Here is a 27951-nt window from a genome sequence, read left to right on the forward strand (position 1 = left end):
CTAAGCACGCGTGCATATGTGTATCAACTTGTACTTACCTCGTATACTTTACTTGAGCTGTGCATTGTGTGCCATGGTAGTGAATACCAATGGTGACAAGATCCTTTCTCTTCTTATGCAACTTTGGGGAATTGGAACCTTTGTACAGACTGGGCATTAGGGGTGTCCACTGAGACCTGTGATTGGGCCTCAGGGGTTATGTGGGGTACAATGACGTCATCCAGGAGGGTAGAAGACAAACGAAGTGAACCGAAAGAGAGTCTATCAGTATATCTATGGTATTGGAATATTGCTTCTCGAGAGACTTGTGATTCAAGTTTTGTTACTGTTGTGTTGCTGAATCATGGCATATCTCAGTTGCATGCACCAAGACCCAATATGGTGGCTATCAAAAAGAAAGAATGTGTTCCTTAGGTATCTGTAAGCCATGTACAAATTGATATAGAAACTGACTTTCTGTCCATACATAAGGCATTTCAGGAGTCAGAATATTGGTCACATGACAAAGCTGAGGAGCAGAGAGGAGTGGATGATACAAACACAGCCACCAGTAAGAAGACTATCCTAAGACTTCCTTCACTACTGGAATTTATCCTATTCTTACCTTGGACTTCTCTGCTGAAACTAAACTGAAACATTGAAATGGTAGAACCAATAAAGTTAACAAACCAAAGTAAATGAATGAAGTAATTTTAATAAACATTTCATAATGTGATTTTCATTTTTTTTCTGTATCTCCACAATAATATTTTCATTCACTGATACAGATGATAAGTATATTTGTAGTGACCCAGCAGGAATTATTTGTGGAGGAACATGTTGGCCTCCCTATGAATATCTCTGGCTGCCTTCAGCCCACTCTTAATAGCAGTATCAATCCAGCCATGGGGGAATGACGTGTACTCCCCAGCAAAGTAAATTCTGCCTTCTGGTCTGGACAACTCTTCGTACATATCTCCAAACTGATATGGCGTGAAAAAGGCGAACGCTCCCATGGAATATGGATCCAGACTCCATTTCTTGACCACAGACTTTGGGCAGAGTTTTCTGAGCTCCTCCTTTGGTCTCCTGTGGATGATGGACAAGTCTTCCAGGATGATATCAACACAATTATCATCACTGAGCGACGTGAGGTACATTGAATCATCTTCTAAAGTGTATGATGCCAGGAGGACACCACCTCCATTGGTTGAGTTATGACTTGGGTAGTAAATGTAACGAGATGGTCTATCAGTAGAACTTCTTCCCCCGACAATCCCATCCTTCTCCCAGAACCTCTCCTTACAGTTCAGAAGAATCTTTGTTGCACTTCCGTAGTGAATAAAACTCAAAGCATAGTACTTCTCATTACTCAGTGGTGGACTGAAGTCTATACGTCTGGTGGCTTTGGCGGTGGAGGTGACGATGACATAGTCTGCAGATATGCTGATAGGAGTAGAGGACTTATTTTTCCGATACTGGACAATCACAGATTTTGGTCTTCTTAAAATTTTCACAACAGTAGAATTCAATCTGATGGCACTTCCAAGCACTCTGGCAAAAGCCAAGGGCAACTGGTCAAAACCACCTGTGATCTCATCCAGCCTACAAAAGAATCAGACCTTCACTGATTTTGTTATACAGTAGAAAAATATATGTTAAAGATGTTGGTTTCATACCTTTGGAATTTCTCTGTTCATGACCCAACCTTGTCTAAAGAACTGATATGTAACTATTCTCCATGGTTTGTTACGCTTCATAAAAATCAAAGTTTCAAGTAAATCAATCAAGTAAAGTTACACCATGTTTGCAGAGGCTGTCACAACCTTATGCATATATTTAGTCAATTCCATTGTGCAAGTCAAGACATTCTTGTATCTTAGAACATCAGTAGACACATCTAACATTCCATCTACAGTAGCTTCCTACATCGCACTATTGCAACAAATTCTTATTACTTTGCACAACCTTGTTCCATATGACCTATAATAGGTTTATGAAGTTTAAAGGTGCCCAGATACTGTAGATAGTTGTCAGCTGAACCTGCCATTGGCCATCAGATATTCTTCCCATACATGTGAATGTCTTACTCAATGAGAAGAAGAGAACAGGCAATTGTCTCATTTGGCCAAAAGCTACTTCTCCTGAATCCAACATACAAGTCAGTAATGGTAATATTATAGATGGTGAGGGTTCAACCATAGAGTGACAAATGGGTGAAATGCCTGCAAGGAACTATAAGGTGGACTATGTGGCCTCCAGGAAGATAGGAGAAGTAGAGCAGTTAGATTACTATAGTTTGGTATAGCTTTTGATATATGTGCAAAATGGATTTGTTACATCACTACCATTGTTGGGTAGTCGGAGGAGGAGATAAAGGAACAATAGGGGATGGTTCTTTGAATGGAAGCTAGGTGTTATAGTATATAGATTAATAGATTCTGATGATCCATATGTATAATTATTCCAATTTTTTCTTATGTACTGACATCTTTTGGCAGCTGTTGGCAGTCTGACACCTCTGTATATTGTATTGCGCCATTTATTGTATTGTTCCGTTTTATGTGATTTTTATTTATTTCTTAATAAATTTTGATATTTTTATACTACGGTATATATTTGGATTATTTTAAGTGACACATCCCCATTTACTTTGTTTTCTATATTGCCAAATGGTTAGCATTGACTTGCTACTGTGTAAGCGGCCATTTTCTTGTGACCTGTGGGCATGCGCAGTCGGCTTTGCCTTAGGCACGAAGCCTAGAAGTTTGAAGCCAGCGCCGGAGGAAGACGCGTGAAGAGGCCGTTCCTGAAGAAGATGGAGGCGTCGCTGGAGAGTTCTCTCGCAGCATTGGGGATGCCCCCCAGTGCTGCTTGAGCGCTGGGGCCTGCCCCCAGTGCTGCGAGAGAACTAATTTGCATACCGACGAAAACTGGGATTTATACCGAACGGTGGCCCAGAGAAGACATCTAAAGGTAGGAGAAGAATAGACTTTCTTAAGGCTATTCCGACGTGTTAGTTAGAAAAAACTGAGTTTTAATGATAGGATCCCTTGAAGTTTTGATAATTTTTTTAACATTTTTTATCTCACTATATTTTAAAATTTTCATTCTATTAAGCCCACTAATAGGCCCAATAATAGACTGACACCAATTCTGTAGAGGTTTTCTTTGAAGGTATCAGGGCCGGTTTTAATCAAAGTGGGCAAAATTAAAAGTGGAGCCCCAAATGTTGAAATATTGTACCTACTGCTTAGCCACGTTATGTTAAAATGATATGCTGCAGTGACTTTCACTGTTACTTACCTGGGTGTTCCTAAGGTCTTTCAGGCCAGAGGCCTTACATTGAAAACGCAGTGTTTTGGCCACAGCTGATACGCTGAGGCAAAAATCTTTGTGTTTTACAGTCCCTGCAAAATGGAAGGGACTTTGGCTAATCCCATACAGACATTTGACAAAAAAATCTGCAGTGAAAAACCTATGTTTTAAAAAACGCCAGCATTTTTGGTACGTAGGTACATAAGAAACACTGATAAATAGACATTCATATGCTGTATATACTTACACATATACAGTCATATAAAATATATATGTACAATATCAAAGCTCCCAACCGTCCCGCATTTAGCGGGAAAGTCCAGCTTTTAAGCTCCACTCCCGCGGTCCCGCGCAGCTCCCTGCATGTCCCGCTCTGTCCCTGAAGTGTTTTACTTAACAATCTTTCCCCAGGGGAAAGCTTCACTGTTGTACAAGGAACTTGCATGACATCACACGACACGCATGACTACTTGGGTGTGTCAGTGTCCCGTGCAGTGGAGAGATGTGTGCTCTAAGGTACTGGAGGGGGGGGGATACAGGATGGAGAGAGTGTGTGAGTGTGTGTGTGTGTGTGTGTGTGTGTGTGTGAGTATCATTATACTGGGGAAAGAGATGGAGGGAAGGACATGAAACTGGGGGCAGAGATGAGGAGAAGCATGAAACTGGGGGCAGGGATGAGGGGGAACATGAAACTGGGGGCAGATGAAAGGGGATATGAAACTGGGGGTAGATGAAGGAGGCACTTAAACTGGGGGGACATTAAACTGGGGACAACTGGAGGGGAACATTAAACTATGGGAGTAGCTGGAGGGCGACCTGTCTGTCCCTAGCTGCCCCCAGCTTAATGTCACCCTCCAGCTACCACTATGGTTTAATGTCCCAGCTGCCCGAGTTTAATGTCCCCTTCTAGTGGCCCCCAGTTTCATGTCCCGCTCCAGCTGCAAAGTTTGTTCCTTTACTTGCACTACTGAGTTATGGGAAAACTAAAAAAAAAGTGTACTAATATTTTAATAAAGCTTGTCTAAATTTGCCACAAAACTCTTTGGAGATGTTGTTTTAGATGGGGGTGGGGGGGGAGTAACATGTGTGCACCTTATTGTTCCCATTTAATTATTTTCCTGTCTTTTTTGCTATGAAAACGGTGAAGGCACCGCAGGTTACCCAGAGCTATGACCTCTTCATTCTGAATGTGGATAGATGTTCTTGTAGTTGGACCCCCAACAATAGGATTCTGTGCAGATTTGAAAAAGTCCAAGAGGTTTGCACAGTACTGTGCAAAGGGTGTTTTCAAAAATAAGAGAGATAGGCTGAGTTCACACTAGCGCTGGGCTCTCGGAACCTAACCATAATGGTTTATTTACTTAACAAAATGAAGTTAATGAAGAAAATAGAAATTTACATTCCATCAATATTTGGGTCACCTTTGCCTTTTGGAGGAGGAGTCCTGGAAGTGATGATATGGCCCTGATCTCATCATCATCATCCAGTCTGTCTGGGATCATATGAACAGACAGAAGGATTGGAGAAAGCCTACATTCACAGAAGATCTGTGCTTAGTTCTCCATCTTGGTGAGAACAACCTTCCTGCCGAGTTCCTTCAAAAACTTTCTCTAGGTGTACCAAGATGAATTAATGGAAGGCAAAGGGCAAATGTCACACCAAATATTGATGGGATTTACATTATTATTATTAATAATAATATTGTTTATATAACACCATTAATTCCATGGTGCTTTACATTTGGGGGTTACATACAATACACAAAATGTACAGGCAGATATGATACTAACAATGACCGACTGGCACAGTGGGGTAGAGGGCCCTGCCCACGAGGGCTTACAATCTATGGGGGAAGGGGGATAGAGACAGAAGGTGAGGGGGAAACAGTTCAGATGGTGGTGCGGTGATAGTGTTATTGGGGGTTGTAGGCCTTCCTGAATAGGTGAGTCTTCAGGGCCTTCTTGAAGCCTGTGATTGTGGGGGTCAGTCTTATGTGTCTTGTTAAGGAGTTCCAGAGTATGGGGGATGCACGGGAGAAATCTTTGAGGCGGTTGTGTAAGGAGCGGATGAGAGAAGAGTGGAGGAGGAGGTCATTGGAGGATCTGAGGTTACGTGTAGGCAGGTAGCGGGAGATTAAGTCAGAGATATATGGAGGGGACGGGTTGTGGATGGCTTTGTATGTTAACGTTAGTAGCTTGAATTCTATTTGCTGGGAAATGGGTAGCCAGTGATGGGATTGGCAGAGGGGAGCAGCCGATGAAGATCGGGGGGAGAGGTGAATTAAGTGAACAGCGCAGTTTAAGGTGAACTAGAGGGGGAGATGGTGTTAGCTGGGGGTCCATGGAGAAGGGTGTTGCAGTAGTCTAAGCGGGAGATTATGAGGGCCTGGACGAACGTCTTAGTAGTTTCAGGGGTGAGGAAGGAGCGGACTCGATGGATGTTCTTGAGTTGGAGGCGGCAGGAGGTGTTGAGGGTTTGAACGCGTGATTTGAAGGATAGGTCGGAGTCCAGGGTTACCCCAAGACATCAGACACATGGGAGGGGGGTGAGAGTGGTTCCATTAACTTTGATAGATGGGTCAGGTAGAGGGGCAGTGCAGGGTGTGGCGAAAATGATGAACTCAATTTTTTCCATGTTGAGTTTGAGAAAGCGGGAGGAGAGAAAGGAGGCTACAGCCGCTAAACAATCTGGAACTCTGGCCAACTGAGTCTTCTCTTCAAAAATAAAATATTAACCCTTCTATGAGAAAATGTTGATGTTCTTTACCATACCTGTTTCCAAATATGATATCGTCTATAATTGCTTCCATGAATGAAATATGTAACTGGCCATTGAGATTGTTGTAGTATCCGATCATCTCAATGGCTCTGGTGCTCAGACCTCCTTCATCTACCAGGAAGGACTGTAAGGAAATGATACAGAATACAGTATGGTAAGTCCAGTAGGCGAGTTAAATGTCCAAAAATGAGAAGAAATTGTAGACTCGGTTTATATCATAGGCGCAGCTCTTCATCATAATCTGTATAAAGAGCGATGCTCATCTTGAAATGCGTAGGCCTGGATTTCCTCAGATGTCTCTGTTTTTCCTAGATTATTATTAATAATTGATGTTGTTTTCCTATTTTGTGAGTCTACAACTTCTTCTCTTGTATTTTTTTAACTATGTAGTCATGATTGAAGTGTTTACCTGCACTGATGCCTTGTCGAACTTGCTCAATATTTCGGAGCAATTTCTTCCACGCATGCGTTCTAGAAACTAAAAGAAAGAAGGACAGAATGTGAAAAGAGATGTAAGAGAATGATAAGACAACTGCTCTTGAAGTGGACATAGATCTGGATCTAGAAGTGAACACCACAAGAGATCTGGTTCTAAAATTCTTCACGTAATTTCTTCAATTTTAACACGTTCCTCTGAAGTTCCTTGGCATGTTGTGGTGGACTTCTGCTTACCTTCTGTCAATGACTTCCTGTATCAGTGACCACTCTGTCTGTACATGTCATATAACAGTGGTCACCAGTAGTTATGTATGAGACCAATCGGTGGTGTCAGTGACTGGCTTCAATGCTCAAATGAGTCTCATGGCCATTGGTGGTGTGAATACTGACACACAACAGAAATGGGACAGAAGGGGGACCATGAGCGGACAACAGTGTGCTGGTGTCAATTGAATATGCCTTTTCTTTTTTATTTTACACCCATCGGGTCAGAGCGATATTTTACTTGAGTTACTAGGATATAGCAGAAGATCAGGGACTGAGTTTCTCTGTTTGAGACATTCTTTAGTTTGTCAAGGATCCCTTGACAATAGTAGATGATAAAGTGGGACTGCTGGGACTTCAAAGTGCCCCCTGTTGGGACTCCAAAGTGTCCCCAGCAAGTGTTTAGTTTCCCTGTAGTGCCACCACAGGAGAAACTGAGCATTACACATTGCTTAATGGGCAGTCCAAAGTTGGTTTTCTAAAATTGTTCTCAGTATGATTTACCTTGCTCACAGACTGATTAAACAGATCAAAAGCAGATTTTCCTTCTTCCTCAGGGGTCAGTGAAAATCCGAACAGATTTGGTGTATTTATAACATCCCGGTACGTTTGTCTGATATTGTTAAATAAATAGATATTATCATCATCTGATGAGATGAAAGGATTCAGACGCAAAGCAAACTGCTTTATGTATTCACGCAGGATCCTGTAAAAATGGAGACAAGGTTAGACCAGCGGACATAAGTCTAATTCAGACTATGGTCCTAAAGTCTGCCTAATGGCATGGTCATGCATCCATAATAAGGCTGCCATAGTCATGGAAATAGATAACTGGTACCTGTGAAATAATGGTACACGCATTGGTCCGAGTTCTCCATACCAGCCCTCTGGATCTCTGTAGGTTTGCACCCGTCCTCCTACGCGGCTACTGGCCTCCAGAACTGTCACCTGAAATAAAAGAAAATACATTTCTGTATTAAAATTTTTCTAATGGTTTCAAGATAATCTCCTCCAGGTAAGTATGTACTCTACATAATGTCTAAGTATCAAACTGACACTGGTGGTCTGGGGTTGGAGAGGAGGGTGGTCGAGTATGGTAATGAAGACTTGTAGACCAAGAATACTGTGCATAGAAGAAGAAAGATTGGCTAAAAAAAAAAAAGTAAAGAAAAACACTCCCTCAGTGGAAGTAGATATAAGGGAGAATGATCCATGAATGTCTGTTCAAGAAACCAAAGAGTGGAACATATGCAATCACAAATTCTAGTGGTGATATGGACAGGTAGAATTTCCGAACAGATATGGTGGACAGAATGTTCAAGCCCAGCCAAACTTTCGGCTGGGCCTGCAACTGAGCCAACTATCTAGATGAAGTAGCTTTGGGCAAATGGCCAAATACGACCCTACTGTGAGTTAAAGCATCTGCTGTTTAGAATGTGTAGAGCGAAGACCAGGGCTCCATTCAAAATTGACTAGATCACCGGGCATGTCCATAGACAGTAGTACGTGTTAGCCATTTCTGCCCTGCACCTGGAAGAAACCACGGTTGGTGCATTCCCCATATGAAAATTTAGCAGGAGGAGGTATAGCCTTTACTAACAATGTTCAAGAATTCTGCATTTGTACTTAGAATGTAAGGGAAGGATAAAAATTTGAAATAAGTATCAAAGTCTTTTTAGTCATTTTAAGGTGATGTTCTCATCTGCTTCACCTTAGGAGACTGCCACAGATTCTACCTAAAATTGATGGAGAGAAAAATCCTGCAAGGAGAACGTATGGACGTATGGTGTCTACAAGTATCGGCTGGTAATTGTTTTTTGAGCAAACAGGCTCTCAGTCTTTTGGGTCCCCATGCAAACGATGAAGACCCAAATGCTAATGTGAACCTAGCCTAAGCTGGTTTGCCCTATCTAAAAATAAATGGGTGAAGATTCCCCAAGCTGCTATGTCAGTTTGCACTTGGGTATAAAATGGTTGAAATTAGGAAAGTCTTGTTTAGTGTAGATCCATGGTGCTACGTTGTATGGGAGCAGCCATTGTGGTGCTGTTGCATACCAACAAAATCTGCGACATCGCAGCAACAGAGGCAGCGATTCTTAAGTGGAAAAGACCACTTGATTCAGGTGACCCTATCCTATCTATCTATGGGGTTGATATGTTTATTATTTATAACAAGCATGCTTTAAAAAGTGCAATTAAGTTTTAAGGCAAAAATCATATACCACTCAATAATACTGAACAGTTTAATATGTCTTTTTTAAGCTACGTCAAACCTCTGGAGAGAGAATACCTAGATGAGTCAAACCAAGCCATGGCCCTATAGCAGTGCCGCCTGCATGGGTCGGCCTTCATGGTGTGTACACTGACGTAGCCCACCACCTGCACCATTTATTATATTGGTGTCTTCTTACATGGCAGCTAATCCTTGGGTGCACTGGGGTTCCCCCTGGTTTGCTGTTCTTTCATATCTATAACAGCTTTAGACTTTCTATAAATATGAGATTTTTGGTGGAAGGAGCCACAGATTTCTTATTTATGCTGAACACTAGCCCATCATTGGATCACTTAAACAGGGTTCAAAAAAGTTGACTGCTATTGACGTACAGGACAATCCGTACTAGTCACTAATGCTGGTCCCTATTCACTATTGAGGACATACCATACTACACAATACTTGTTCTCCTGCTTACACTGTGTCCGGCATCTTGCAATGATTTGGCTGCAGAGAGTCCAGCCATTCCAGCACCAACAATCACAATGTGCTTTCGATGAAATATTTTGGCTCGTGGTAAGCCCTTTTTGGCAATACCCAGTAACTCTTCATACTCGGGGTCCTCTAAACAGTCTTGTAGTATCTCCTGGTCATCACTCCTTATCCCACCAACCATTGCTCCGAGAACCAGGCAGAGGAACACTAAAGACAAACAGAAATAGTGTCAGCCACAGTGTCTTGTAGCATGGTCAGTCACAGTGCACCAAAAACAGTACCATACATAGGGCCTATAATAATGTCAGTCATATGTATCATGGATGTAATGGTGCCCACACATGCCTAGCGATATCTATAATACTGGTGTCATCTTGCTGTAAAAAGGCCTTTGGGCCCCCTCAAGCTCCAGGGGCCAGTAGTGATTGTCACTTCTGCACCATCTATCGCTATACCCCTGATAGTAGAGATGAGACAAACGATTCTTTCCGAGCTGGGTTCGAGTCTCATTTATTGTTCAGTTTCACTGTATTTCGCCCAAAATAGTATAGCTAAAAGCACATCTGTCCCCACAAAAAAAGGTGCCCTTTGCATCCTCATACACAGAAATATAAAAAAGTTACAGGCGTCAGAATATTGCGACTCTGCACATTGAACACCGTAAAAACGAAGACCATAAGAAAATCACACAAATGCACTTTTTCTCCAATTCCACCCCATTCTGAATTTTTTTCCAGCTTCCCAGTACATTGTACATAATATTAAATGGTGCCATATGAAGAACAATTAAACCTTCATAAAACCTTTGAAAAAACAGACAGCAAGAGTCTGTGTTTTTTTTTAACATTGAGGTCTATGGGCAACGGACATATATTACGGAGAGTAACTGATAGGCATTAGTTACTGTGCGTTTGTGCCTGTTATGATAGGAGTCCATTTTTTATTTTTTTTTTGGGGGGGTTAAATAGACACCTTCTGAGCGGACACCAACGGTAGTGAGAACCCTACCTAAATAATCTGTTTTTTAAAGTGGGTCTATCATTTGAAAAACTCATTTTAAACCAAAGGCACGATGGAATAACCTTTGAAAAGTCTATTCTACTCTTACCTTTACTTCTTTGATTCTCCCAGCCGTTCAGTTTCTTCTGGTATGCTAATGAGGATCACAGTGCACCGGGGGCGTTCCCCCAGCACTCTGAGCACCCCAGCATCATGCTTGTGCTCCATCCTCTCCTCCTCTTCTCCAGAACTTGTGTCTTGTGCCGCACCGTACCTATCTAAAATCTCACAATCTAAACCAGCGGTTTTCAACCTGTGGGTCGCGACCCCGGCGGGGGTCGAACGAGCAAAACACAGGGGTCGCCTAAAGACATCGGAAAATACATATTTGCGATGGCTTTAGCCACTGAGAAGCCGCGCTACCTTTAGCAGCAGGGTAGATCCTAGTGGGCTGAAGGACCTGTGATGATGTCAAGACCATGTGATCGGGCTTTGGTGTGGGCGGAGCTATTCAGTACAGTGCCGAGTTACACAGAAAGAGCAAGCTGCAGTGAGTGGAGGCTGGAAGGTAAGATGGAGAGAAGAGACAGCAAGTGTAAGCAAGAGGGGGGGGGAAGGTTGTGCAGGCTATGTGTGAGTATGATAGAGGGGTTCAGGCTGTGTGTGAGTATGATAGTGGGGTTCAGGCTGTGTGAGAGCAAGGGGGGCAGGGTTCAGTAGATTTTGTGGAAGAGAGCTTTTGTGATTAATCACTATGTTTAAATTATGTTTGATTTGTAGCAATGAGAATACATAATGCATATCAGGTATTTACATTCCGAATCATAACTGTAGCAAAATTAAGGCCGTTCACACGGGCACAGAGGAGCAGATTATGGCGCAAAATCCACATCATAATCCGCCCCCTCACAATGGAGGTCTATTTAGTCCGCCAGGCTTGTTTTTTGCATGAGCGGCATGCTGCTGCTCATGGAGAAAAAGAGGCGGGCTGCCCTTTCTTCCGCTCCCGGCCTATGTCGGCTCATTCATTTGAGCTGACAGCAGAGGGGAAAGCAGCGACTGCAATGGTCGCGGCAGGTGGGTTTTGACAAGAGAGACAAGAGAGCGTCTCTCTCGGTGTCAAAACCCGCGTGGGCAGTTCACGTGTGAACTGACCCTTAATATGAGCAGCAATCTATGGTGAATGATTAAGGCATGGAGCAAACCACTGACACAATGCTGCAAATAATAGAACAGCTTCTACATCATCATGATCACTAATGGAAGAAATTCAAGCTTTTTCAGCTGGCAAGTTAGGTATACTGATTGTGTCACAACTTTTTCTTGAATTTCTGCGAACTGTCACACCTTGGTGCTGCATGTGCTCTCATACAGGGATCATTTTTAGGATAATTCAATTTTTTTCCAACATTTCTCATGGTCTTTAGAATCCTTTCCATTTCAGAAGACATTCTAGCTTTTTCAACTTCAGCTGGCAGGCTAGGCATGCTGATAGTGTATCGCAAATTATTCTTTAGTGTAGAACACTGTCAGGGCTCCTACAAACCTGACTACAAAACATAGTGTAGAACAGTGTAGTGTTCGCAGTGCCGTATTCTTGATTTTTTGTTTTTGTTTTGAAAAGCCATTTCTTCACCACTTTTGAACCAGTCACACATCCACAGATATTTTTCCTAAATAACCAACCTGCAGCTCTCACAAGTCATCAAAACAAGCTTATATATATATATATATATATATATATATATATATATATATATATATATATACACTCACCGGCCACTTTATTAGGTACACCTGTCCAACTGCTCGTTAACACTTAATTTCTAATCAGCCAATCACATGGCGGCAACTCAGTGCATTTAGGCATGTAGACATGGTCAAGACAATCTCCTGCAGTTCAAACCGAGCATCAGTATGGGGAAGAAAGGTGATTTGAGTGCCTTTGAACGTGGCATGGTTGTTGGTGCCAGAAGGGCTGGTCTGAGTATTTCAGAAACTGCTGATCTACTGGGATTTTCACGCACAACCATCTCTAGGGTTTACAGAGAATGGTCCGAAAAAGAAAAAACATCCAGTGAGCGGCAGTTCTGTGGGCGGAAATGCGTTGTTGATGCCAGAGGTCAGAGGAGAATGGCCAGACTGGTTCGAGCTGATAGAAAGGCAACAGTGACTCAAATAGCCACCCGTTACAACCAAGGTAGCCAGAAGAGCATCTCTGAACGCCGCACAGTACGTCGAACTTTGAGGCTACAGATGGGCTACAGCAGCAGAAGACCACATCGGGTGCCACTCCTTTCAGCTAAGAACAGGAAACTGAGGCTACAATTTGCACAAGCTCATCGAAATTGGACAATTGAAGATTGGAAAAACGTTGCCTGGTCTGATGAGTCTCGATTTCTGCTGCGACATTCGGATGGTAGGGTCAGAATTTGGCGTCAACAACATGAAAGCATGGATCCATCCTGCCTTGTATCAACGGTTCAGGCTGGTGGTGGTGGTGTCATGGTGTGGGGAATATTTTCTTGGCACTCTTTGGGCCCCTTGGTACCAATTGAGCATCGTGGCAACGCCAAAGCCTACCTGAGTATTGTTGCTGACCATGTCCATCCCTTTATGACCACAATATACCCAACATCTGATGGCTACTTTCAGCAGGATAATGCGCCATGTCATAAAGCTGGAATCATCTCAGACTGGTTTCTTGAACATGACAATGAGTTCAATGTACTCCAATGGCCTCCACAGTCACCAGATCTCAATCCAATAGAGCATCTTTGGGATGTGGTGGAACGGGAGATTCGCATCATGGATGTGCAGCCGACAAATCTGCGGCAACTGTGTGATGCCATCATGTCAATATGGACCAAAATCTCTGAGGAATGCTTCCAGCACCTTGTTGTATCTATGCCACGAAGAATTGAGGCAGTTCTGAAGGCAAAAGGGAGTCCAACCCGTTACTAGCATGGTGTACCTAATAAAGTGGCCGGTGAGTGTATATATATATATATATATATATATATATATATATATATATAATATTGTGTTTGGAGTATAACCCCTGTGTGTGTCTTAAAAAATTTATTTTCTGGAGAATTTAAATATTGAAATGAATAAAAGTGAGCACTTGGAATTTGTATCCTCTACTTTCTTTTTGTTTTTCCATACACATACATGACATTTTTCACTTTGACATAGCTTCAACTGTGTTTGCCTTAGAGAGTTAGAAATTGGACAGATAGATTTCTAGGAGCCCTGACAGTGTTCTATACTATGTATTATAGATAGGTTCCTAGGAGCCCTGACAGTGTCCTACACTATGTATTATAGATAGGTTCCTAGGAGCCCTGACAGTGTTCTACACTATGTTTTATAGATAGGTTCCTAGGAACCCTGACAGTATTCTACACTATGTTTTATAGACAGGTTTGTAGGAGCCCTGACAGTGTTCTACACTATGATTTATAGATAGGTTCCTAGGAGCCCTGACAGTGTTCTACACTATGTTTTATAGATAGGTTCCTAGGATCCCTGACAGTGTTGTATGCTATGTTTTATAGATTGGTTTGTAGGAACCCTGACAGTATTCTAAACTATTTTATAGAGAGGTCCCTATCTCTTAAGCCAATTTAAGTTTTGGTTTTTACTAAATGCAACCTAAAATGAATCACTAACATGTCACTCCATGCTTAAACCATAGTTTAAGATTTATGCTTCCTTCACAATGACTTCTATGTTGTTTTTGGCCAAGATTGCAGGATCTGATCATCAGTGAGTCTCAACTATGAGAGTCAGCTCACTGACCAATGATTACAAGGCAGACCAGATGGCACAATGTGTAATCAAAAGGACTATCCCCAATATATGGCCTGTCTGCCCCTGAACCTATTTATGGTTGTACCTGTTTTATCAGGTGACAGTGCAGCATCCCAGAGTGCTCCTGCTTATATTGTGATTGTCTTTGTGCCTTTGGGTTATGTTTGAATGTGCTATTTATTGGTTCTGTGTTACATGTAATTGTTATGCAGTTTTCCCCTTGTTATTTCCCTGTTTTCACCTCTTTGTTCAAACCTTCACTTGGTACAGTCTTGGTCTCTCACAGGCCATTAGGCAGGGTAGGGTACTTAGGTCTCCAGAGGGACCGTTACTTCTTCAGTCTAGTCTAGCACTTAGCAGCGCACAGTATGAGTTAGCACTGATACAATCAGGTCTAGCGGTTCTCCTACAGCCCGCAAGAAGGAAGATTCAACCCTAGGCTCTACTAGAGACAGCCTAAGACATTGAATACCATCTGTCAGCATTTGTGTCAGGAGGAGCAGTGGAGTCCATTGACAGGAGGTGTAACAAGGTAACCAGACTTGTCAGGACTTTTCTGGAGTACAGCCCCCAGTATCTGCTGCTGCAGAAGGCTGAGAAGTGGAGTTGGAGTTGAGTATGGCACTAAACATGTTAAGCCTTAGCATCATTGGACAAGACCAAGGCTGGGAGAGTTGAATATTTGTTAAATATTATATATTTACAATATTCTCTAGCAGACATGGGGTTAACACTCTACTGACATCATAGTCTTATATTCTTGGAACATGGGTGCGGTTAGAGTACACTATTTTAGAAATCTCCTTACATAGCTACAAGATGGAAGGTAACACCCACTCTCATGAATATAAATGAGTAAGAAATACACATGTCTGGGTCTGTCTTTGGGAAGACCAGGGGAAGACCAGGAGGTCTGTCTTTGGGAACACCAGGGTGGGTGGTCCAGGCAGATGGACATCCATGGACGTCGTAACCAGCCCAAGTCCACCAACCAGATGACAAGCATGAACCAAGCTGTAACTACAAGATATCCAGATGATTTAACTTCTCTGAAGATGTAAGCTATTGACAATTGACTGATATTTGTGTTATTCGGACATTTTCCCTGTTCCTGTGTTTTCCTTCAAGATATTAATAAACCTCTACACTGATTTATAATAAGCTGACTTCTTCCTATCGTGGATAAGGCCTACAACACGTGACATAAGTCTATCCCACAATTTCAAGGCCAGGTACGGATATTTAACAGTGGACACAAGTGTCACCGGCAAATACAAGATATTTAACAATATTTGGAGTCTACAACCACTTCCAGCACCCGTTCTGTGCGCAATACAGGGTCTTAAGTAAAAATCTCCATCCGCTGTATAGCAGTTGGGCGCCTCCACTGTAACTCAGCTTCCACTGACTTCAATACGTGCTGAGATGCAGTGAGGATAGACCACAAAAAAAAAATTATGACTGGACAACCCCTTTAATGTTCTCCTACTAATGACCCGCACTTTTTGTTTATAATTATTCTGGTGGCGGTGAAAAAAACAAACACAAAAAATAAAACATACTCACTTGTCCTTGGTGCTCTGGAGTCCTTTCAGTGCGGTCCAATCCAGCAACTCTGCTGTCTTCTTTTGCTGGATGTCCTTGTTGTCATCAGAATCCAAACCTACCTTTCTACAGGGCTGGGCTGATATGACGGGTTCTGATGATAGATCTTCCTTGCTCTCTCTTAGGGCCCCTTCACACGGAGTTTATGCTCCATGTATTCTGTATACGCTCCGCTCATTTGGTTCATTTTACACGTGTAAAAATACACGTGTAAAATGTAGTTAGCCATTGAGTTCAATGGCTTTTTCGTATAACGCGTGTCTTTTTGCGCGCGCGTCTGCGCGTGCGCAAAAAGACGTGCGTTATATGAACATGCCATTGAACTCAATAGCTAACTACATTTTACACATGTATTTTTACACGTGTAAAATGTACAGAATACACGGAGCGTAAACTCCATGTGAAGGGGCCCTTAGGCTAGGTTTACATCATCACAGATTGTACTGAAAATCGGAGAACTTTTCTCTATAGTGTATGGTGTCCATGGGGAACTGCTATTTTAGCAGGACCCGGACAACAGAGAGCCCGACACAAGTGTTAACCAGGTCTCAGGTAGGTAGATATACTCATGAATGAATATCAATGTTAAAGAGGACCTTTCATCAGATTGAGCACAGGCAGTTCTATATACTGCTGGAAAGCTGACAGTGCGCTGAATTCAGGGCACTATCGGCTTTCCCGATCTGTGCCCTGGGTAATGCGCTAGCGGTCCCGGTACCGTAGCGCTTTACAGTCAGAAGGACGTTCCTAACACTCTGTCAGGAACGTCCTTCTGCCCAGCAGCGCCTATCGCGCTGTACTGTGTGAGCGGGGAGGAACGCCCCCTCCCCTCCTGATAATACTCATCTATGGACAAGCACTGTGAGCAGAGGGAGGGGGCGTTCCTCCCCGCTCACACTGTACAGCGCGATAGGCGCTGCTGGGCAGAAGGAACGTTCCTGACAGAGTGTCAGGAACGCCCCTCTGACTGTAAAGCGCTACGGTACCTAGACCGATAGCGCTTTACCCGGAGCACAGATCGGGAAAGCCCATAGTGCGCTGAATACAGCGCACTGTCAGCTTTCCAGCAGTATATAAAACTGCCTGTGCCCGATCTGATGAAAGGTCCTCTTTAAGTTGTAAACCATGGACAGGACCTTCTGGCTATTATTTACACTTGATTCTAGGTGCCCACTCCCCTGCAAAATTCTCCTGCCATATGAATAGTTATAACACTTCTATCCAACATTTGTGAAGCGAATAAAATCTAGCAAAGAACTTTCTGAGATGTTAAATATTTATGGCCAAGACTATGAATTATAAATCCTATAACGTACAGTATATGCCATATACCTAGTAGAAAGACTCCACTTACCAAACATGTCCATGTCGTCTTCTAATGTAGTGGTCTAGTAAGATTAGCCACAGATGATAAGACTTATATAGAGTCCTGAGTCGGGAGTGGGAGGAGGGGCATTTACTGTTTTGCATATTTTTACTCCACGTACTGAACATCTTGTTATGATGTGATATGTGTTACGTCATGCACATGGCCAGAAAAGAATGGAGGGAATTTGCTGTTTTGCATATTTTCATTCCAGGTACTGAATATCTTGTTATGATGTGACAAGGGGACAATGTGACAATTACATTAGACAATATGTGTCCCGTCATGTACCTGGACCAAGTATTTATTACACCTGTGGTGATCTAAATCATAAATACCAAGATATAGATATACAGTGCATTGCAAAAGTATTCAGCCCCTCCCTGTTTTGTAGAGCCACCTCTCGCTCCAATTACAGCTGAAAATCTTTTGAGCTATGTCTCTCCCAGCTTTGCGCAACTAAGATTATTGGCCACTCTTCTTTGCAAAATAGCTCAAGCTCATCCATATTGGATGGAGAGCGTCTGTGAACAGCAATTTTCATGTCTTGCCACAGATGATCACAGATTCTTTATCTCTGACCAGTCTGGTGAGTTCCTTGGTCTTCATGATGCTGTTTGTTCACTAATGTTCTAAAACAAAAAATGGCTATTAAAATTCTAATCTTTATTTGTTTCTCTTTAAAAATATTTAACCTCTAACCTTAAAGAGAAACAAATAAAGATTAGAATTTTAATAGCCATTTTTTGTTTTGGATTTGCTAAAGAAAGAGATTCTGGTGGAAATTCACTAATGTTCTCTAATAAACCACAGAGACCTTCATAGAACAGGTGTATTTATACTGAGCCTACATTACAGTTAGCTGGACTCTATTAACTAATGAAGTGACTTCTGCAGGCAATTGTGTGCACTGGATTTTATTTAGGGGGGCTGAATACTTTTGCATGTCACAATTATTATTTTTTTTATTAAAATTTTGCAAACCATGTATCATTTTCCTTCCACTTCACAATTATCTGCTACTTTGGGTTGGTCTATCACTTAAAATCTCAATAAAATACATTACAGTTTGTGGTTGTAATCCCCCTCCTTGAATTCCTTCACAATGGACCATTTCCCACCCCAGACTTCACCAAGGAGAGCCATTGGTTACACTACTCTTCTCTCCTTTCATGACTGTAAGGCGAAGCACACAAGCCTTAGTTTGAGCGGCAGTATATGGTGAATGATTAATGCATGCAACAAACCAGAGACACAATGAATCAGATAATTATGAGAGGAACAACAACAACTTCTACATCCTCATGATCACCTTGGAAGACAGACCAGCTTTTTCACCTGACAAGTTGGGTAAACAAGTGTGTCACAATTTTTTCTTGAATTTCTGTCACCCCTTGGTGCTGCATGTGCTCCCATATAGAGATAACTTTTAGGATAATGTAAGTTCTTTTCTGGCTCCCAAGTGTAGTTCTCATGGTCATTAGAATCTATTCCATTTCAGAAGATGTTCTAGCTTTTTTAGCTTCAACTGCCGAGCTAGGCATGCTGATAGTGTTTCACAATTTTTTCTTTATATTCAGTAAATTGTCACTCATGCCAACATGATGTTTATTGCTCAATCACGCAAAAACAGCTAATGGATTTGGATGAAATTTGTCACATAGATAGTTTGTAACCTGGATTAACATATATGATACTTTTTATCCTGGTAAATGACATGGCTTCATGACTGTTATGAATTTATGTTAATAATTTATGTTAAACTGCAGGACAATTCAGCTAATTGCACTTTGCTGATAAAGCCTGCTCTATTATCTCTCTGTGTAAATACACAGATAACACAGAGTCCATTCTGTACAAGCATCTTCATATTATCTGATCAGCGTGCTGAGACTCTGAGGTGGGAAAACCCCTTTAATCCAAATTGGCAGTTTCCCAATTATAAAGATTGCCAAAGATGGAAATCTAATGTGTCGCAAAAGTCTAAAAAAAAATGAGAGCTGAGGAGATAAGGAGGATTGAGCAATCTAGAGTAGCCGAAATGCCGGAGCAGGTGGATCATCGATGCCAACAACACACTCATTATATGGCATACCAGCGAGCTGCTGATATACCAGAACACAAGTTCAGTGGCAGGCCAGCTTGAGAGCTGCTGAAACGCCGGAGGAGGCAGACCATCAACGCCAACAACACGCTTATTATATGGCGTCCCAACGAGCTGCTAAGATGCCAAAACACCCACCATCCATATAAGTCTCATAAAGATGGGCTTCAGATTCTGAATTTAAAAAAAATAAAAGATGGGGTTCAGGAGAGCCGAGATAAAGAAGGACAGCCCTAAAAGGGACAACTTATGCTTAGTCACAATATTAAATTTAAAAGTCCTGTCTCAGTCTCCTAAATTACCTAGACATACCAGAATATACACCATGAATGAAGGGGTTAAACTGTTACAGGTGTATCCCCACCCCATTAGATACAATATCTGCCTGTCTGTGCTAGGTATTAGAGTCTGGATTTGCCAGAGCCACTAATTGCATGACCATAGCCTAAAACAAGGTATGACAATGTCCCAGCGAGCTGCTGAGATGCCGAAACAATCACATGCACAGTGTGAGGAACAAGTTCAGTGGCAGGCCAGCTCCCAAGTTGCCGAAACGCCGGAGTAGGCGGATCATCAACGAAAACAATACGTGCATTTTATGGGTCCCAACGAGCTGCTGAGATGCTGGAATAATCACAGTCATGGGGCGAGGAACAAGTTCAGCGGTAGGCCAGCTTGTGAGCTGCTGAAATGCTGGAGCAGGCAAATTTTTTTATTACTCACACATTTTTCATTTCTCTCTGGACCCAATTCTGAAGTCCACACAGACAAAGTCGCGGGAAGAAGCTAGTTATATATAAGGGGGCTATTATAGGAAAGAAACTATTATAGGTAAGGTGGATTGTTATAAGGGGGAGACTGTTAAATATAAGGGGGCTATTATAAGAGGAAATTATATCTAAGAGAGGATATTTATAAGGGAAGAATGATTTATAATAGGCTTATGATAAGGGGGGATATTAAATATACCACTGTAGATTTTTAAAAAAATAGGCTATTACCTGCTGGAGTAAGCAAGTAACGGGCCCTATTTACTGAAGATGGATGCGGCAGCACCCGGCATATTGTAGAGGAGCTGTCTATCTTCTAACAGTAGTGAAGCCAGCATTACTGGTTTCACTACTGTACCCAAGCAGGGGCTGCCTACTGTCCGGGCCCCTGCCTCCTGGCACTTGCATGATGGCCGTGGGCAGGAGAAACATCTATCTCTTGCCCGCTGTCCCCTAGCCATGATACCTTCTGCTGGTGTCTATCCTAGTGGCTACAGGACCTTTGATGAGTGTCATAACATCATGAAAGGTCCTTTAACCTACTAAGATACAATCAGTGTGGGCGGAGCTATTCTGGATTATACAGGTTAGTGTACAATGGGGGGAATGGGCAGCAGGCTGTCTTGAGCAAGAGAGGGAATGGGGGTGCAGACTTTGAGCAGGAGGAGGAATGGGGGTACAGATGGTGAGCAAGAGGAGGGAATGGGGGGTGCAGATGGTGAGCAAGAGGAGGGAATGGGGGTACAGATGGTGAGTAAGAGGAGGGAATAGGGGTGCAGACTGTGAGCAAGAGGAGGGAATGGGGGTGCAGGCTGTGTGTGAGCAAGAGGGGTACATGGGCGTGCAGGCTGTGTGTGAGCAAAGAGGGTGATGTGGGGTGCAGGCTGTGTCTGAGAAAGAAGGGGGAATGGGTGGCGCAGGCTGTGGATGAGCAAGAGTGTAGTGGAATGGGGGTTCCCCCTCCACATCACTTTCTTGCTTACACACAGCCTGCACCCCCATTCCCCCTCTTGCTCGCACACAGGTTTCACCCCTATCCCCCCCTCTTGTTAACACACAACTTGCACCCCCATTCCCCCTCTTGCTCATATACACCCCACGTCACCCTCTCATACAGCCTGCACGCCCACATACCCCTCTTGAGTTTTCCACAGGGCCCGCCATTCCTAGTTACGCTACTGGGGTGGTTGTTACTGTTTTAGGGGCAGAAAGGGGGCGTTATTAATGAGCTGCCACTGGAAATATTTTGACGTTGTTCATATATCAGCAATTGGGGCCCCGCTTTTTATTTTACCCAGGGCCCCAGCTTGTCTAATACAGACCTTGCATATATAAGGTGCACTCTCCACTGGCTCAGGGGGCCATATAGACTGGGGTTAATAATCCCAGTCTTCATAAATCTGCCCCAATGTATTAAACTACAATTCTCAATATATAATAGTGGAGTTCAGAAAATAATTTATTAAGAATACACAGTTAATATTGGATGAAGAAGACACTTGCACTCTACTTAATTCACTATATCCTTGTCCACCTCACTTAGACCTTTCCTATAATAAGGGTCAATAAGTGTTGCATTTTAATCACTTTTTAGTGAAGGGCTGTGTATGACAGCGGATTTATGACCCTCCTAGTTCTTAGTTTAATCAAATTGATGCACCTTGTATCTCTGTGCACCAGGACCGGTACAGATCAGATCCTAGTACCTGGTACTGAACTTCTCTGCTGTCAAGTAAAGCAGAACTGAAAATGAAGATGCAAAATTTAACAAAGGAAAATGAATGTGATGTAGATCCAATAATAAATATATTTCAAAATGTCATTTTTTTCTGAAAAAAAATTTCCTTCTCTAATACATGGCCTAGTGGGAATAATCTGTGGAGGAACATGTTGGCCTCCCTATGAATTTCTCTGGCTGCCTTCAGCCCACTCTTAATAGTGGTGTCAATCCAGCCATGGGGGAATGACGTCCTCTCCAGCAAAGTAACTTCTGCCTTCTGGTCTGGACAACTCTTCATACATATCTCCAAACTGATATGGCGTGAAAAAGGTGAATGCTCCCATGGAATATGGATCCAGACTCCATTTCTTCACCACAGACAATGGGCAGAGATTTCTCAGCTCCTCCTTCGGTCTACTGTGGATGACGGACAAGTCTTCCAGGATGACATCAACACAATCATCATCACTGAGCGACGTGAAGAACATTGAGTCATCTTCTATAGCAGGCATGTCAAACTCAGGGTACCCCGAGGGCCACATGAGTAACAAGAGGTTGTTGCGAGGGCCGCACACAGCAGCTAATGTCACACACATATTTTAACAGCAGTCATGAAAACAAGATATGAAGTAGTAATATGTAACAGCAACTAATATATTTAACAAAAATACAGCAATTAAAAACTAAACATTTATTTGCTATCATTTTTTTCAATCTTTTTTAGTGTTTTGTCCTGAGGCCTGACACCTCTTTGTGCTAACAATTGTTGGTATATCAGGCTGAAATGACAACGCAGTGCCTACTTTGATCAAAGATGATAAGTGGCCTTGTTCTCTGAGAAGATTTTGTTAGTTTCATAAATGAAAATTATCTGTTTACATATACACCCTTCATCTGCCCCCAGTTTCATGTCCTCCCTCCATCTCTGCCCCCAGTTTCATGTCCCCTCCATCTCTGCCCCCAGATTCATGTCCCTCCCATCTCTGCCCCCCAGATTCATGTCTCCTCCATCTCTGCCCCCCAGATTCATATCCCCCATCTCTTCCCCCAGATTCATGTCCCTCCCATCTCTGCCCCCAGATTCATGTCCCCTCCATCTCTGCCCCCAGATTCATGTCCCCTCCATCTTTGCCCCCATATTCTTGTCCCCTTCATCTCTGCCCCCAGTGTTATGCCATCCCCTCCTTCATCTGCCCCCAGTTTCACGTTCCACCTCTATGTGTACACACATTAAACTTACCTTCTCCGTCGACTCCGACTCCTCGCTCTCCCGCCGCACTCTCTCTCTCGCGTACGCGCTAACAGTTGTAGACGCGATGTGATGTCATCAGTAGTAGCAGCGTGAGTTTTGTACATCTGCGGCCCGCACAAAAGTCTAGAGACAAAGTTTGAGACTTTTGTGCGGGCCGCAGATATACCTGTAAAGGGCCGCATGTTTGACATGCCTGTTCTAAAGTGTATGATGCCAGGAGGACACCACCTCCATTGGTTGAGTTATGACTTGGGTAGTAAATGTAACGAGATGGTCTATCAGTAGAACTTCTCCCCCCGACAATCCCATCCTTCTCCCAGAACCTCTCCTTACACTTCAGAAGAATCTTTGTTGCACTTGTGTAGTGAATAGAACTCAGAGCATAGTACTTCTCATTGCTCAATAGAGGACAGAAGTCTATACGTCTGGTGGCCTTGGTGGTGGAGGTGACGATGACATAGTCTGCATATATGCTAGTAAGAGTGGAGGACTTATTTTTCTGATACTTGACAATCACAGATTTTGATCTTATTATCATTTTTACAACAGTACAATTCAATCTGATGGCACTTCCAAATTTTCTGGCAAAAGCCAAGGGCAACTGGTCAAAACCACCCGTGATCTCACCCAGGCTACAAAAGAATCAAACACTTGATGAATCTCGGTTACAGATATGGGTTTCATACAATAGGCCCTGACATTTTGTCTACTGATACTACTTGATATATCTCTGTGCATGACCCAACCTTATCTGATGAAATTATATGTAACCGTTCTACCCTATGGGTTTCTCATGGCTCATGTAACAATGAAATCATAAATAAAGTTACACAGTATTCACAAGCTGTCACATCCTCATTGTTTGACCACATCTAACATTCCATCTACAGTAGTTTACTATATGGCATTATTTCAGCGATATGTTATCACTTTGCACAACCCTTTCCCATATCCCCTATAATAGATTTATGAGGTTTCAATTTCATATGTTTGCTTATTCTTTGATAATTCCCCTCTTTCCTATATCCCTGCAATATTATGCATATTTACTTTTCAAGAGCTTTGGAAAGCTGAGTAACAACCAATGGACAGGTATTTTGAATAGTATGGCATACCATGCCAGATTTGCTTTCCGGGTTCCCAGGGAATCTGGGTAGCATACTAGGTAATGTTATAATAGAGACCTTGGAATAATAAATTAAATCATATAATATAAAATATCCAGAATTTAACAGATTGTCTTTCCGGCTTCTGGGAAAGCTGGGTAAGAGAGCACATGAAGCTGTACTAAGCTATATTCAACTGCATAAAATCTAGCTCCTTGTGCTTGTTATTACATCCTGTACTAATATCATGTCTGCTATAAAACAGATACTGTGTGATATACATAGTGAAGGGACCCTACACAGTACAATCTGCTCCACAGTGGCCCAAGGATAGTACATTCTGCCCCACAGTGGCCCCCACACAGTATAACGCGCTCCACGAGACCCCCACACAGTATTATATGCTCCACAGTGGCCGCCATGCAGTACAGTATGCTCCACAGTGGCCTCACATAATACAATATGCTACACAGTAGTTGTCAAACAGTAAATTATGCTCCACAGTAGCCCCCACGTGTTGCTACTATATGCTACTTACCTAGTATGGATGCAGTCCAACGAAGAGTGTCCTCCTCCTCCTCCTCATCGCAGGCTCTGATGACTTAATCTCACCTGCATTGGGGCAGAGTTTATACACTTTGCAGTAAGTGTAGGCCGCGGTCGTGCGGAGCCACAGCCTACACTAACAACTTTCAGCTGTGTGTGCATTTGCACACACAGCTGAAAGCAGCAATTGCTCAATCGCTCAATAACGGGGAATCCTGTACTAGATTCCCTGTTAGATTCCCTGTTAGAGTGAGTGATCTTGGCAACGGCTTGCCAGCAGAGAGGGCTCTGTGTGCCCATTCTGTCACGCATGCCATAGGTTCGCCATCACGGTACTAGTAGGTCAAGATTTGAACGCCCCAGAGCTCTGTTTATAGGCTAGGTCTGGATAGGTCATCAGTATGCAATCTATCGGGGTCCCACACTCAGACCCCACACATATTATCGGCCTCTAACGGCTTCTTGAACAGGTTTAAGCCATCAATCTAAACTACAGGCCCTCTAATCTCCACAGAACTGTATAGTTCCCAGTGATGTTTATATGCAGAGAGCTACGTCGCTCACTTACCGTACAAAGTAGCGGCTTTAGATACCGCATTGCTGTCCCATTGAAGTCTAAGGGACAATTCTGCAGTACCTAAAAAAAACACAGTTCCTAGCATGTAAACCTTATAGGACGGAATAATTCTTTGACAAAAGTAAATTACAAAGTGCCCCCTGCTGGGACTTGTAAATTCCCTGCAGTGCCTCCACAGGAGAAACTAAGTAGTACACATTGCTTACTCTTACGAAAAGGCTGCCCATGTAATGCAGGAGAACATAGGTTAAGTATAAGACCCCCTCTGTAACCTTTCCGAAAAATGACTTACCTTGCTCACAGACTGATAGAACAGATTTTCCTTCTTCTTCAGGCGTCAGCTGAAATCTTAACAAATTTGACTTTATAACATCCCAGTGCCCATGTCTGATATTGTTAAGGAAATAGATGTTATCTTCATCCGATGTGATATAAGGATTGAGATATAAAGCAAAGTGCTGTATGTCGCCACGCACGATCCTGTAAGAATGGAGACAAGGTTAGGCCAGCGGGAACGGAGGTGTAAAATCTCTCATGGGCCCCCTATCTACTATATGCAATTTGTAATAGTGGTATATTTTATGTGGCAGAGGGACCTTTGGGGTCCTCTCAGGGTCTAGGACCCTGTAGTAACTACTGAGCGCCCTTGAGCAGGACTCAAGTCTTATTCATACCTCCCAACCATCCCAGGGATTTACCCTCCAAAAAACAGACATTGTAGGGTGTAGGGATTTACATAAATAGACATGGGGTGCTTTGTGGGCAAAACTGGGTGTATTGGGATGGGCAGGCTGACCCATGAATGGGGAGTCAAACCCCTGCTCGGACCCCTAGACATCATGTTATTGCCATGGAAGTAACCAATCAGCTGGGAATAACCTATAGGTAGTGCCAAACTTGTGGTCAACTTTGGGTGCTAAAATATGCCTAACATCATGGCCATGTGTCCATAAGGCTGTACTATGACTACCATGGTCATGGAAGTGGCCACCAATGGTACCTGTGAGATCTTGGCAGATGGATGGCTCCTAACTCTCTGTACCAGCCCTCTGTATCTCTGTATGTCTCCACCCGTCCTCCTACACGGCTATTGGCCTCCAGGACATTTTTGAATCTCATATTTTCTCATGGTTTCGTCATAGTCCACTCCATCTATGTATGGTGCTATTGTACCGTAAATCATGGATATTGGGGGTGTTTGCAGATTAGTGATACCAGTTGTATTAGGTTCCAGAAACAGCGCCACTCTTGTCCATAGGTGGTGTTTGGTATTGTAGCCCAATCTGCTTCAATGGGAACAAGCTGTACTTGTTATAGCCCATAAAGTGACACTGTCTCTGGAACAAAAAAAAAAGAGACCCTAAATCTAAATCTGTACAACCGTCTCTTACTTGGATGGTCACCAGTCATAGAAGAAATGTGCTAACCTGAAAAGTGAGGATTGGTATTATTACTGAGGCGAGACATTCTTCGAAGGGACTTTGGGTCTTATGACTCATTGGGGGGGTAAAACCATCTAAATATTAAGTACGGTACATTTTATTTTGTATGAAATATGACTAATAGTGAAAATGTGCAAAATAGAATACTCAGGTTCAAAATATTATTAAATCTATGAAAGTCAGATATTCAAAAACATTTCCACCTAAAAAATTGTAAATGAAAGTTTGTGACTCGTTCTATTCAGGTTGTTAAAAGCCATTTTAGATGTAAAAATTGTCAATAAATAAGGGTGGATTCACACTACTGGCGTCAATGTCTGTTGTTGTCATTTGTTCGAGGATGACACCAACGGACACTAACTGTGGCAGAGTAATAGACATAGACTGAGTCAGCTGATACACTCGGCTATCCCACGCTTATCCTATATCCTGACAGAGTAACCCTATCCATATAGCCTATATCCCCATATAATAGGCCCTAGGAGTGTCCACTAAAGTGACCATTCATTGCATTGTCTTCCTAAGTCGACTCCACGGGGTCCTGTAATGCATTCAAGGTGAGATAATTTTACCAATCAGTCTCTTTTGTAGTCCGACCACCTGGCTGATGAGATCTGAGGAAAGAGTCTGAAGGCTCCTTGTGAGACTTATTTTCTGCAAAACAAAAAGTGGTGACCCACAGAATAGAGGTGGGCTCATCAATGTTGCATGTTGGCGAAACTTTTATAATAGGTTATTATCAGTTTGGTATGCTTAAATGGTTGCTAAAGAAACATTACTAGGGTTGATCTGGGCCATCCTAATACTAGAGGTTCTTCTTGGGGCCCCAGCTGAGCCCAGACATTACCATTTGGAGTCAATCTCTTGGCACTTGGATCTATTTCGTATGATTCAAAAATTCCCTATTAGATCATATTGATGATAGGTCCTATACGTAGAGAGATCATAACAATGACCACAGTGATATTTAATGGGAACGTCTTATATGAAGATGGGAGTACTTCTCAATATTCTCTTTGCTTTGGGTACAGGTACAAAAAATTAGTATCAGGTGAATATGTCACCAACTAGAAATGAGGAACAAGACAGAGATGAATCAGATTGAACCAGATTCTTATCCAAAGTTTAGATCTTGACAGAATCCTGAAACTTTGGAAGATCATC

At 42.7% G+C, this 27951-nt stretch overlaps 1 protein-coding gene and 1 pseudogene across 1 annotated transcript; both read right to left on the minus strand.

The window, feature by feature from the left end:
* Window positions 1-800: 800 nt before the first annotated feature.
* On the minus strand, window positions 801-17271 carry LOC142209148 (L-amino-acid oxidase-like). The gene is made up of 7 exons (XM_075278085.1): window positions 17259-17271; window positions 9468-9691; window positions 7616-7725; window positions 7282-7483; window positions 6485-6553; window positions 6069-6199; window positions 801-1584 (listed from the first exon to the last, which is right to left on the minus strand). The coding sequence occupies exons 1-7, from the start codon at window positions 17269-17271 to the stop codon at window positions 801-803; spliced, it is 1533 nt and encodes a 510-aa protein (XP_075134186.1).
* A 4601-nt stretch (window positions 17272-21872) lies between these two features.
* Window positions 21873-26464, minus strand: LOC142209149 (L-amino-acid oxidase-like; annotated as a pseudogene).
* Between the last annotated feature and the right edge of the window lie 1487 nt (window positions 26465-27951).

The sequence above is a fragment of the Leptodactylus fuscus genome, chromosome 6, assembly GCF_031893055.1.
Source record: "Leptodactylus fuscus isolate aLepFus1 chromosome 6, aLepFus1.hap2, whole genome shotgun sequence".
Classification (NCBI taxonomy): Eukaryota; Metazoa; Chordata; class Amphibia; order Anura; family Leptodactylidae; genus Leptodactylus; species Leptodactylus fuscus.